Raw genomic sequence first — 12,245 nt, 5'->3', positions numbered from 1 at the left:
AGGCATCTATATTAAATCACCCCTTTGACCAACAACACCTATTTGGTCCAAAGGTGGACGAAGCATTGGAGAAAATGAAAAAGGACACGGATACGGCAAAGACTATGGGGGCATTACAATCCCATACCCCTAGACGTTCATTTCATCGTTCCTCCTTTCGGGGCACAGGCAGAGGTTACTCTGCCGATAACGCCTCTACTTCCTACAAGTCCCCTCCTCAGAATACCTTCTCAAAGGGCTATCAGAGAGGTGGTTATAGGGGAAACAATAATAAAGGCAGGGGCAAAACCAACAACACCCGTTCTGCCACACCACCCGCCCAATGACTTTCCCCCACTTCCCCCAGACCATTCCACTCCAGTCGGCGGCAGGCTACAATATTTTCTTCAGACCTGGGAGACCATAACATCAGACAGATGGGTGACACAAATTGTTCAGTCAGGCTACTGTCTCGAACTAACATCTACCCCACCCAATATTCCACCCAGGCACCGTACAATGTCACAAGAACACACCATACTGCTCAAACAGGAGGTGATCTCCCTCCTCCAAAAACAAGCTATAGAGCAGGTCCCCGTCAATCAGCAAAATCTAGGTGTCTACTCTCTGTATTTTCTAATCCCAAAGAGAGACGAGACCCTACGGCCCATTCTAGACCTCCGGCCTCTAAATGCATACATACATTCGGACCATTTCCATATGGTCACCCTCCAACAAGTTCTCCCTCTCCTGTGTCAGGGAGACTTTCTCACTACACTGGACTTGAAAGACGCATACTTTCATATCCCAATACACCCTTCTCACAGGAAGTACCTCAGGTTTGTGGTGGACGGTAAGCATTACCAATTCAAGGTTCTCCCCTTCGGGGTCACAACCGCACCACGGGTGTTTACCAAATGCCTAGCAGTAGTAGCAGCTCACCTCAGAAGGCAAAACATTCACGTCTTCCCTTACTTGGACGACTGGCTCATAAAAGCCGCGTCCTACAGCCAATGTGTGCGACATACAAACAGCACCATCCAACTGCTCCACCGGCTAGGCTTCACGGTGAACCATCAAAAGTCCCACCTCATACCATCTCACACAAAGCAATATCTCGGGGCCACTATAGACACCTCCAAGGCTATAGCCTATCCCAATTCAGCCAGAATCGCAAGCATACAAGCCTTGCGCCAAACATTCACTCTTCAACACTCTCTCCCAGCACGAGTGTTTATGAAGCTAATAGGGATGATGGCATCTTGCATCTTTATAGTGCCCCATGCAAGACTCCACATGCGTCCACTCCAAGAGTGCCTAGCACGGCAGTGGAACCTGGCCCAGGGACAGCTGACGGATCTGGTGTTGGTGGACGGCCGCACCCATCACTCTCTGCAGTGGTGGAACACCACAAACCTTTCCAAAGGGCGGCCGTTCCTGGACCCGGTTCCTCAGGTGATTCTAACGACGGACGCATCGCTCTCCGGCTGGGGAGCGCACCTTCTACACCTCACAGTGCAAGGTCTATGGACGCCACAGCAAAAAGTACTCCACATCAACCATCTGGAGTTATTGGCGATCTTTCTAGCCCTGAAATTCTTTCAGAAACCAATTTCAGCCAAAGCAGTCCTCATTCGCACAGACAATATGACTGCGATGTATTATATTCAAAAACAGGGGGGGACACACTCTCCCCAGCTCTCCCGCTTAGCACAGAGCATATGGAGATGGGCAATTCCACAGAAAATCTTTCTCCTGGCACAGCACGTCCCAGGCATACAAAACACCATGGCAGATCTGCTCAGCAGACAAACGCAACAAATACACGAATGGGAACTGCATCCACAAGTTCTTCGCCCATTCTTCCACAAGTGGGGGCATCCTCAGATAGACCTCTTCGCCACCCACGAAAACAAAAAATGCCCAAGCTTTGTCGCCAGATTCCCACACCCATTGTCCAAAGGCAATGCGATATGGATGAACTGGTCAGGCAAATTTGCATACGCCTTTCCACCTCTCCCACTAATTCCGTTTGTGGTAAGGAAGCTACAGCAGCACTCCCTCACACTCATTCTGGTAGCTCCAACATGGGCCAGGCAGCCGTGGTACACCACACTACTACAGCTAGCGGTAGTACCACATCAAAAACTGCACCTGTCCCCATGCCTCCTAACACAGAACCATGGAGAAATCAGGCACCCGGACCCAGCTCAGCTCAACCTTGCGATCTGGCTCCTGAAATCTTAGAATTTGGATACCTTAACCTTCCCCCTGATTGCATGAACATTATCAAGGAAGCCAGACGTCCTACCACTCGAGCATGCTATGCCGCAAAGTGGAAGAGATTTGTTGTTTACTGCCGTAACAATACAATCAACCCTTTAGATGCATCCATACAGCATATCATATGCTATCTGCTCCATCTTCAAAGGTGTAACCTGGCATATTCATCCATACGTCTACACCTAGCAGCAATTGCTGCTTACCTACAAAACGGACAGCATTTATCACTGTTCAGTGTGCCTGCTATTAAAGCCTTTATGGAAGGCCTTAAACGAGTAATTCCACCCAGGGCACCACCTTCCCCTGTATGGAATCTAAACGTAGTTCTTACACGGCTAATGGGTCCGCCTTTCGAACCAATGCATAAATGTGAGCTACAGTTCTAATCTGGAAAACAGCTTTCCTCATTGCTATCACTTCCCTTAGAAGGGTTAGTGAAATACAAGCGTTCACTATACAAGAACCCTTTTTGCAGATACATCACAGCAAGGTGATACTTCGTACAAACCCAAAATTTCTGCCCAAAGTCATTTCCCCCTTCCATCTTAATCAATCTGTGGAATTACCGGTTTTTTTCTCGCAACCTCAATCTGTTGCGGAAAGGGCTCTACATACACTTGATGTTAAAAGGGCTTTGTTGTACTACATACAAAGAACGCAACCTTTCAGAAAGACCAAACAATTGTTTGTCTCCTTCTCTCCACCGCATAAAGGTAACCCCATCTCTAAATCAGGGATAGCTAGGTGGATTGTTAAGTGCATACAAATTTGCTATCACAAAGCAAAAAGAACATTATCTGTTCCAACTAAAGCCCACTCTACAAGAAAGATAGGGGCTTCTATGGCTTTTCTAGGGAACATACCCTTAAATGACATCTGCAAGGCAGCCACATGGTCAACTCCGCACACCTTCACAAAACATTACTGTGTAGACGTGCATTCCAAGCAACAAGCTAGTGTGGGCCAGGCTGTACTAAGGACACTATTTCAAACCGCTGCAACGGATACCGTTGGTCGCCGCTAGGGCTGGGTACTGCTATATAATCTATGCAAAAGTGTACAATCTGCAGCTCATATGCCTCGAACGGAATATGCTACTTACCAGTATGCATCTGTTCTTGGCATGTAGAGCTGCAGATCTGTACACGCCCACCCGCCTCCCCGGCTACCTGTATCCGTTCCAGTCTATCTTATTTAGATACAACACACATGGGTTTCTTACTGTTATCACTACGCTCCATCATTTCCCTGCTGGCGAAAAACAATCTGAGGATGGAGCCGAAGCCCATGCGCAGTACGGACCGAATGAGGAGTCACCGAACTCGTGACTTCCAAAGACTGTCCAAGAAGAAAAACAAACTGCAAACATCCGGGCCCAACACCAGATGGCGATCTATGCAAAAGTGTACAGATCTGCAGCTCTACATGCCAAGAACAGATGCATACTGGTAAGTAGCATATTCCTTATCATCCACGGTGGTTGAACAATTTTATAAAGGTTTTGCGTGTACAGCACTTTTTTTATCTGTCAGCAGATCAGTTGTCATCTCACCTTAACATGATCAACATTTATGTTACACGTGGGCACATTCAGCGGGGACCCAATCGTTCATCAGAGCCCGGCGCTAGTTTACATTTCAATGATTTTTTTCCAGGAAAACCATGCGAGTCACTCCCAGTTCTTTGGCTTTTGAAAGACTGTGCTTGTGAGCTTGTCATGGTGCAATTGTTGGAGACAATAGAAATGCTTGGAGCCACCTATGCCTCACTGTAATAGTAACAATAGATCTGTTTTATAGTGCTACAACGACAAGTCAACACTTTAACAGAGTTTCAGTAGCTTATAGTGCACAACTATTCTCCAAGTTACAATATACAACAAAAAAACAGCTTATTTATCACATAGGTGAAACCTAATGCATTTACAAATTATTAACCTGTGTCACTGGAGTGAGACCTACAAGCTTGCTCACCTTTTCAATGTTCCACGGCACTGTGCTTAACTCATCCCATGGCCTACATAAGGTAGCTATAAAGTGCTGCACAGTGCAGGAGGATTGACTTTGCACTGGTTGTATGTGTGCCTGGGAAGGGTACAGTACAGGGATAGAGCAGTACTGTGCAGTGCATGTATGGGGAGTGCCTGTAGTGGGTGAATGTATATCTGCGAGGGTACATTACATGAGATGTAGTGCAGTGCATGCATGGCGAGTGCATACAGTGGATGTATGTTTACCTTTGAGAAGTAAAATACATGAACAGTGTAGTGTTGTGCCATCACACATGAGGAATGTGTGATGGCAGTGCATGCCTGAAAGGAGCTCACCATGGCACTATATAGAAAGGTTACAGTACTGAGCAGTGCAAGCAGTGAATGTATGTGTGCCTCGGGTGGCACAATACATGAAGATAACACTACTGGACAGTGTATGTGCATACACTGAGTGCTAGTGGGCATGCAATGGTACTTTACATGGAGGACCTTGGGTTCCATTCTGTGAAGTTCGGGCATGCCTGGTGAAGACCTGAGGAAGTAGAGGAATGGAATGACAAGGCCTTCTAATCTCTCTGCTTTGTCAAGGGACATAACCTATTATTAGTGAGTTTTATAACGCGCCTGGTTACCCTTGGGCATCCCCGCGCTCATCCAGAAAGAAACGCCATGACATGAGGCACCGGTATTAAGCAGGAAACAAGTGAGTTTTTAACAACTTGCGGAAACGGAAGAAATTTGATTCCAAGCGTAAGTGCAGTGGAAGGGAATTCCACAGAATGGCCACATTGATGGAAAACCTTCTACCCCCGGTTCTTGCCCTCCTAACTCTCATGACCTGCAGCAGATGTTGATGCTCTGAACGAAGGGAACGAGAGGTCTTATAAGGTTGCACCATATCCCGAAGGATAGGAGGGCCTTTCCCCTGCAAGATTTTATGGGCCATGCAGAGTGCCTTAAATTTCACCCTCTCCCTAACGGGAAGCCAGTGCAGCGCCTTCAGCGCAGGACGAGCAGACTGACGCCTGGGGAGATCCATCAGGAGCCTGGCGGCCGCGTTCTGCACTTGCTGTAATTTATTTAGGGTGGACTCTGGGGCCCCCAGAAACAGCGCATTACTGAAGTCCAGCCGGGAGATAATAAGTCCCTGAACAAGTAACCTCCTAGAAACCACAGGGAGGAGAGGTAAAATCTTACGGGCTGAACGGAGCAGACCAAAACACACGCCTGCGGTCTTTTTAGCGTGAGTCTTAAAGGTAAGGTCCTGCTCCAACCACACCCCCAGACTCTTGATCTCCTGTTTGGGGGTGGGAGCCGCTCCCAGGCAACTAGGCCAGCTACTCGGAGACAGGGTAGGAGGGGAGTTTCCCAATATCATCAGTTCCGTTTTGGAGCCGTTAAGCTTGAGTGCTGAGCTACACATCCACTTGAAGATCTTATCCAAGCAGGTGTGCAGCTGATCGGGATGGTAAGACGACTGGGGGAGGCCTACCACCAGCTGGGTATCATCAGCATAGCTGATAATCTTGATGCCCAGGGGCAGTATCTCATTCTCCAGGGGAGCCATATAAATGTTAAATAAGGTGGGGCTCAGCGATGAGCCCTGTGGCACACCACACTGGAGAGAAACCGATGAAGATTTCGTATGGCCTTCCCACACCTCAAACGTTCGGCCAGCCAAAAAGGAAGAGAACCACTTCAGGGCCAGCCCGGAGACCCCCACCCCCGACAGTCGTTGGAGAAGCACTTGATGATCCACAGTGTCAAATGCCGCACTGAGGTCAAGGAGGATCACTGCCACTGATCCCCCTGTGTCCAGAATGCTCCTGGCATTCTCCACGACTGCCAACAGGGCAGTATCGGTCCCCTGACCGGGACGAAAGCCCGTTTGGGAATCACCCAAAAGGGAGTTGGACTCCAGGAAGCCCGAGAGGCGCCGATTGACCAACTTCTCCGCTACCTTGCTAAAGCCGGGGAGCAGAGAGATAGGCCTAAAGCTGGCAAGGTCAGCGGGGTCCAAGTTAGGCTTCTTTAAGAGAGCCTTGACAACCGCTCCCTTCCAGCTTGGGGGCACTATTCCTTGGGCGAAGGATAAATTTATCAAATCCGTCACTGGACCACCGATGATAGAGGCCACCTGCTTAAGATATTTCAGTGGTGCAGGGTCTTTAGGCGAACCACTTTTCATGGTCGTCAAAACTGTGAGAACTTCTTCCTCAGTGACCGATCCAAAGGAGGCCAACTCCGCTGTCCGCGCCCTGGGCAGAAACTCCAACTTACCATCAGAGGAAGTCTCCTCGTCTAACCGAGGGAGTGATGAAAGGATGTTATCTATTTTAGTTTTAAAGAAGGAGGCAAGTTCGGAGCATTTCCCAAGAGGGTCAGCATGGAGGACTGGAGGTTCGGGGGCTTTTAGAAGTTCCTTGATAACCCTAAATGATTCTTTTGAGGAGTTGGCCGCCGAGCCTATTCTCTCCTCAAAGAATACAGATTTAGCCACCCGAATGGCGGATTTATAAGTGCTTAAAGCCGCCCGGTATTCTCTCCGGATTGCTTCGCTCCAATCTTTCCTCCAAGATCGTTCCAATCTCTTGCAGCCCCTTCTCAAAGTTCTCAACTCTGATGTATACCAGGGCGCCGATCCCACTCTTTTACCCATAGAGAGTTGTTTCTTCTTAGGGAGGAGAGCATCAAGCGAGTTGGTCAGCCAGATATTTAGCCTCTCATCGGCGACTAACGGATTAGACCCAAGGGAAGGCCGGGACGCCTCCAAATGGGCCGCCCAGGTATCCACTGAGAGTCTCGACCAAGCTCTTTCCACCGTGTATACCCTGGGAGCCGATATGACTGGAACATCAAACTGCCACTGGGCAGGCACCATAAAATGATCCGTCCAAGGCAAGGCCAGCGCTGGAAAAGCCTTGAGGCAGACCGAGTTCGAAAATATGGGATCCAACAAATGGCCCTTCCTGTGTGTGGCACCGGAATTAGCCAAGTTAATCCCCAAGGCTTGAAGATCACTTTGTAGGTCTACTCCCAAGGAGTTGTGAGAATCATCAAAGTGGATGTTAAAATCACCCAGGGCGATAAAATTGCCAGTGGAAGAGGCAAGAAGCGCCGCTGATTCCAAAAAGGAATTAGAGAAATATCCCAGGGGGACGATAAATCAGAAGGCCTGTCAACGACGCCGTGGGTGACAGTCGAAGAGAGAACTGACAACTCTCGCAGTCACTCATCCCTCCGTCCTGCACCTTACAGACTAACGAATCCCTATAAAGGATAGCCAGCCCTCCTCCCCTCCCCACAGGCCTATCCAGATGAGCCATTAGAAAACCGGAAGGGAGAGCTCTGACTATGTCAGGACCCGAACAGGAAGAGATCCAGGTCTCGCTTAAAAATAGCACATCCAACTTATGGTCCAATACCAGGGAATTAATTTCTGTGGCATGACTAGGTACAGACCGGCAATTCAGCAAAGCTATAGAAAGCACAGAATTATCAACGGACATACACCGACCCCCACTACATGTCCCACAAGGCAGGAACGGTAGATCGCCCTCATAGACATACCTACAGGGTACGGGATTCGTGAGCCGCCAGGACAAAAGTTCTTCCCTACTCTACCCAATAAGAGTATGGCCCGGTTCCCCAGGAGCGGGCATAGCAGCCAGCCCTGAGCCCGTCTGGGCTCGGACAGGCACAGACGGGCTGAACTCTGGCGTAACTCCGGCGTCAGTCCGGCGTCCCCGCTGCGCGTGACCGCTGCGCGTAAACATGGCTACCTAAATAGTCTCCAAAGGAGATGGAGAGAGGACTTGCTGGTGCACTGGGACCCACTCACCCAAGATGGCCGCCGCGAGTCAGGGGCGAAGGACCCGCAAAACGCGGTGAAATGCCAAGATTACTGTGCAGGTGTGATGACAGAGGTGGGGGTATGCGAGGCCAGGCAGGTAGAACCAGGGAGAACTCTAAAACAATTTTTAAATTAAATGTCAAAGGAGTATATTAAAAACAAACGCTGCCACAAAACAAGCACTGCATGAATAGCGCTCGCGCTGGAACCTAAGGAAACCAAGACCACCTGCTCAGCGCCTGCCTGCTTGCCAATATCTGCATGCCTATGAGGAACAGGAGAGCGTTGGAGGGAGCGCGGGTCCAGTGAGAAGCACCGTGGAGTGGATTCCCGGTGCAAGGAGACTGCTGCTGCGCTGATCAGGTTGTTGTCTTTGGGCAGATTTAAGTTGTCAACCATCGTATGCCAACAGCAGGTCGCCGTGAAGATATCCATCAGAATGGAGTGCCATGTGGGAAGAGAAAGCCTGTATGGCCTTGTTGCAGTGACCCTCGTTGCTGTGACCCGTGTACCTGGAGGGCCACTGGGAACATACTGTTCAAGAACGAGGACTGATAACTGTGCAGACCCTAGAACTGACACTTTATGCCAGGAAGGGCCACCGTGGAACAGACTACCGTTAATTGGTAGTGTTGCAGCAACCCTATATGCCAGGAGGGGCTGGCAGTATCCAGAGTGTGCTTTAAAGGATTGGGCCGCTGTCCGAGAACTGTAAAGTGCTGGCCTGTAGATCACAAGGAAGCATCAAGGATTGCACCTTAGTTTCCCACATGAACTCAGGGAGTACGCCGTGGGGGCATTCCCACCTTGCTGGAATCCCGACCTGGAGCATCAGAATCCATCCCCTCCTCCCTTGCCGGGTAGTGCAGAACTTCCTGTGCAGGAGGAGCACCTCCGATTGCTGCTGGATCCAACTGTGTAAGCTCCGAACATGTCTGTTGGAAGCTGCTGTGCCTCCTGTGGCAGCCGGCTCTCCAAACCGAACTAAAGCCTTGCAAGTACCTGTGGATAGGACTCTGTGACGCTGCTAGACGTGTTAAGACTGCTTACAGGCCTATTGGGTCCCGGGGAGTCACTTCTGAGAGCGCTGTGGCACCAAGACAATTGACTGTTTTCTAAGTCGAAGTGGACTCCTGAGTTAAGGCTTACTAGTGAGCATTTCCTGGATGTAGCCACCAATGAATGGGGAATACCCTCGATCACATTATTAAGATTGGGTGGGACAGCGAATTGCCAGTTAGACGCTGGAGCCCCATCCTCCATGAGGATGTTTTGTTTATACCGGTCATAACATTTCTTTGAATTTATAGAGTTAGAAATAAAATACTACTTTTTATTATAAAAATAAGTATTTGGACATAGATTTGACACTGCTGTGCACTGAGTTATGAGGCATTTACAAATCTCTATTCATGTTCCCCGCCCCCGAAGCCTTTGACTTCTTGTACGTAGCTAGCACTGATAGTGCACTGCAGAAGCTGTATGTGGTCCTGTTGCTCAGGTGATAGTATGTCTGACCCCCCAGAACATCAGGAGTGTAAGGCCTCAACCACCCTAGTTGGGCCAAGTAACGTTGGTGTTCCCCGTGGCCCTCTAAAAGCGATTTTGACAGCAAGTGTCCTATTTGATGATTTTTTTTTTTTTCCTCATTTTTTGCTAGACGCATTTATCGGCTTTCTGAATCTGTCCGGTTTAGTAGTTATTTTAGATTAACTCAGAGTGTAATATTATGATGTGAAGAGTAGACTCTTGCATGAAAGTCAACCTTTGATTAAGTGTATTGCATGACCCATTTCTTCTTTTACAGTTTTTTGACCGCATACAACTGTTTGCCATGCCTGCCAAGCATCAACCAGATTTGATATATCTACGCTATGTTCCTCTATGGAAGGTGCATGTCTTCACAGTCATCCAGCTTACCTGTCTGGTCCTTTTGTGGGTGATTAAAACCTCTGCTGCTGCTGTTGTCTTTCCAATGATGGTAAGTTAACAATACACATGCTTCAATATAAGATACAGCATACACAAGTAACAGGACACTTGGAAATGGGGTGTGTGGAGAGTTCTGATTCGGACTTTAGAGCGATAGGTGACTAGTTAACACAAGAAATTCATCAAACCCTGACTATAGGGTATTACTGAAAAAAGGTTTTTTCCCTCGCCCAATTCCACTGGTGTGCTTCATTATCTGGAATCCCATTGGTATATACCGGATCCCTTGGGAGCCTCAGCAGGATTAAAAAAAAAAGAAAAATTCCCTATATTATTGCTTACATTCCAAGGTGTAGAAAAATATTACTCCAAAAGAGACACCGAAGATACCCATTTATTCAACTACCATGCCTTTGTATTAGTGAACAGGATCTAGAAAAGCATAGAGGGTCATCGGACTCTGCACATGTTGTCTGAACATTAGGTTTTTTGCTACAATCCTGTATGACTTGTTTTCCCTTTGTTTTGCTTTGTATTTGAAAACCTAATAACCTTTTGAACTAAAAAAAAAAAATGCATGGAAGGTGGTAACAGAGGTGCAAACATGGTCTTAAGCAGGGTGTGCTGCACCGAGTGTTGTCAACCTGTTTCTGCCCATTATCAAGCCTGCCACGTCGATCGGAGAGATTCTTCTGGACTTTCACTTGCTCTGGACTAACTATATAGTCTGTCCTAATTAGTCAAGCTAGTGTGTGTGTGGGGGGGGGGGTGGAAAACAACTGGATTGCATTGGGAATTAACTGGTCAATTGAGTCAAAAGCAGCTAAGATTATAGCCATCTAGTGAGAATAGAATCCCCTGTCAACCCTCAGCTCACTTGGTAGTACAGGAGACCTCGCCTGGGGTCGATATGCAGCCATGAAATATAGATGTTAATCATCTCAATGATGTTAATAGATGTTAATCATCTCAATTGGACACCAGCCATTCACAACTACATACACACGTCTGGTACACACAAGCTACCCACAAAGGCAAAGATCTCAGTTCTGGGCAACTAGGCAGAGTTCACAAGGTAGTACTAGTAGGCAGCCATGGGAAGGTCTGTCCTATTAAATTATTGTACACTTTTTGCACCAACAGTCACCTCAGAACCTCCTAGAAGGAGCCAACAACCACCCTTAACTGTGGTTAATTTGAACGCTTTTTGGTGCATCTCCTTTCAGTGGAGCTTGGCTGTACTGTAGAGAGTCTCTTGATAGAAATGGTCTTTATTCAATGGATTATAGAGTCAAACTGGGTGAAGCAGCAAAGCTTTTGAAACACATTCACTTCTGTCTAATTGCATGCTTGCTAAAGATGTCGTTGCTTAGGCCAGTATGGCAGAGGAAGATTGTCATTTCATCTGGAAATTTAGTTAACAGATGGTCATGCTTGAAGTGAAAGTCTTTTATTCAACCCCCCCCCCTCCCCCTCCTCCAGCTAAATTACAGGGATATCGTAATGGTGATAGTAGTCATGGGAAAATAGCATCGCTCACACACCGTGCATCCTCAGAAGCAGAACGGAGGTTGATCATTCTCCTACCAACCCGCCAAATCCGGGAACAAGCTATCCCCTGACACCCCCGCCCCCTCATCAGAGCCTCTTTACTTTTCCGCAAGAAGCTGAAGATTGGCTTGTCAATTAGTCTTCTAGCTGGACCTCTGAGACTGCCTGTACTCTGCCTCTGTGTCCCCACATACCTACACTAACCTACTCAGGGCTTGGATACCCTCGCGGGTGACTAGCAGCGCTCTACAAATCCACCTTACCTTACAGAGCAAGTGTCGCCAGAAGGCTAAATGTCAGTGCCCTGAATGAGAATCTTGGCATTAAAATGTGGTTTCTTCTGCTGTATAAATGGCAGAGGTCTTAACCTTCCTAACATTCTGTTAATTAATTTGTGTCCCTTGCCAGAAAGTTTAGGGGTTGATCAGGTTGCAAAACTAACTAGTGTTTCTGTTGCATTATGTTAAATGCTACTCAAAGTAGATGTGTAGCAACATTAATGTGTGGCCACTATTAACATACATACTCTGGGGCAATTGGAAAGAACGGTGCACCTTTACTTAATGGCCTCTGAAAGCATAAGGTACACATTTTCTTTGAGTTTTTATTTATTTGCTCTTGCATACCACATTTATCGGTACTTGTCAAATGAGC

The 12,245-nt window shown here is 47.8% G+C and overlaps 1 protein-coding gene across 7 annotated transcripts in view; it reads left to right on the top strand.

Moving 5' to 3' along the window:
- SLC4A7 (solute carrier family 4 member 7) overlaps window positions 1-12,245 on the top strand; it is a 470,313-nt gene that overhangs the window by 356,555 nt on the left and 101,513 nt on the right. For all 7 annotated transcript variants that reach the window (XM_085630550.1, XM_085630551.1, XM_085630545.1 and 4 more), the window contains one exon: window positions 9,916-10,089. In XM_085630550.1, the coding sequence (XP_085486676.1) occupies window positions 9,916-10,089 (174 nt within the window). The remainder of the gene's footprint in view (window positions 1-9,915; window positions 10,090-12,245) is intronic.

The sequence above is a fragment of the Triturus cristatus genome, chromosome 10 (assembly GCF_964204655.1).
Source record: "Triturus cristatus chromosome 10, aTriCri1.1, whole genome shotgun sequence".
Taxonomy (NCBI): domain Eukaryota; kingdom Metazoa; phylum Chordata; class Amphibia; order Caudata; family Salamandridae; genus Triturus; species Triturus cristatus.
This window is presented reverse-complemented; position numbering and strand designations above follow the sequence as displayed.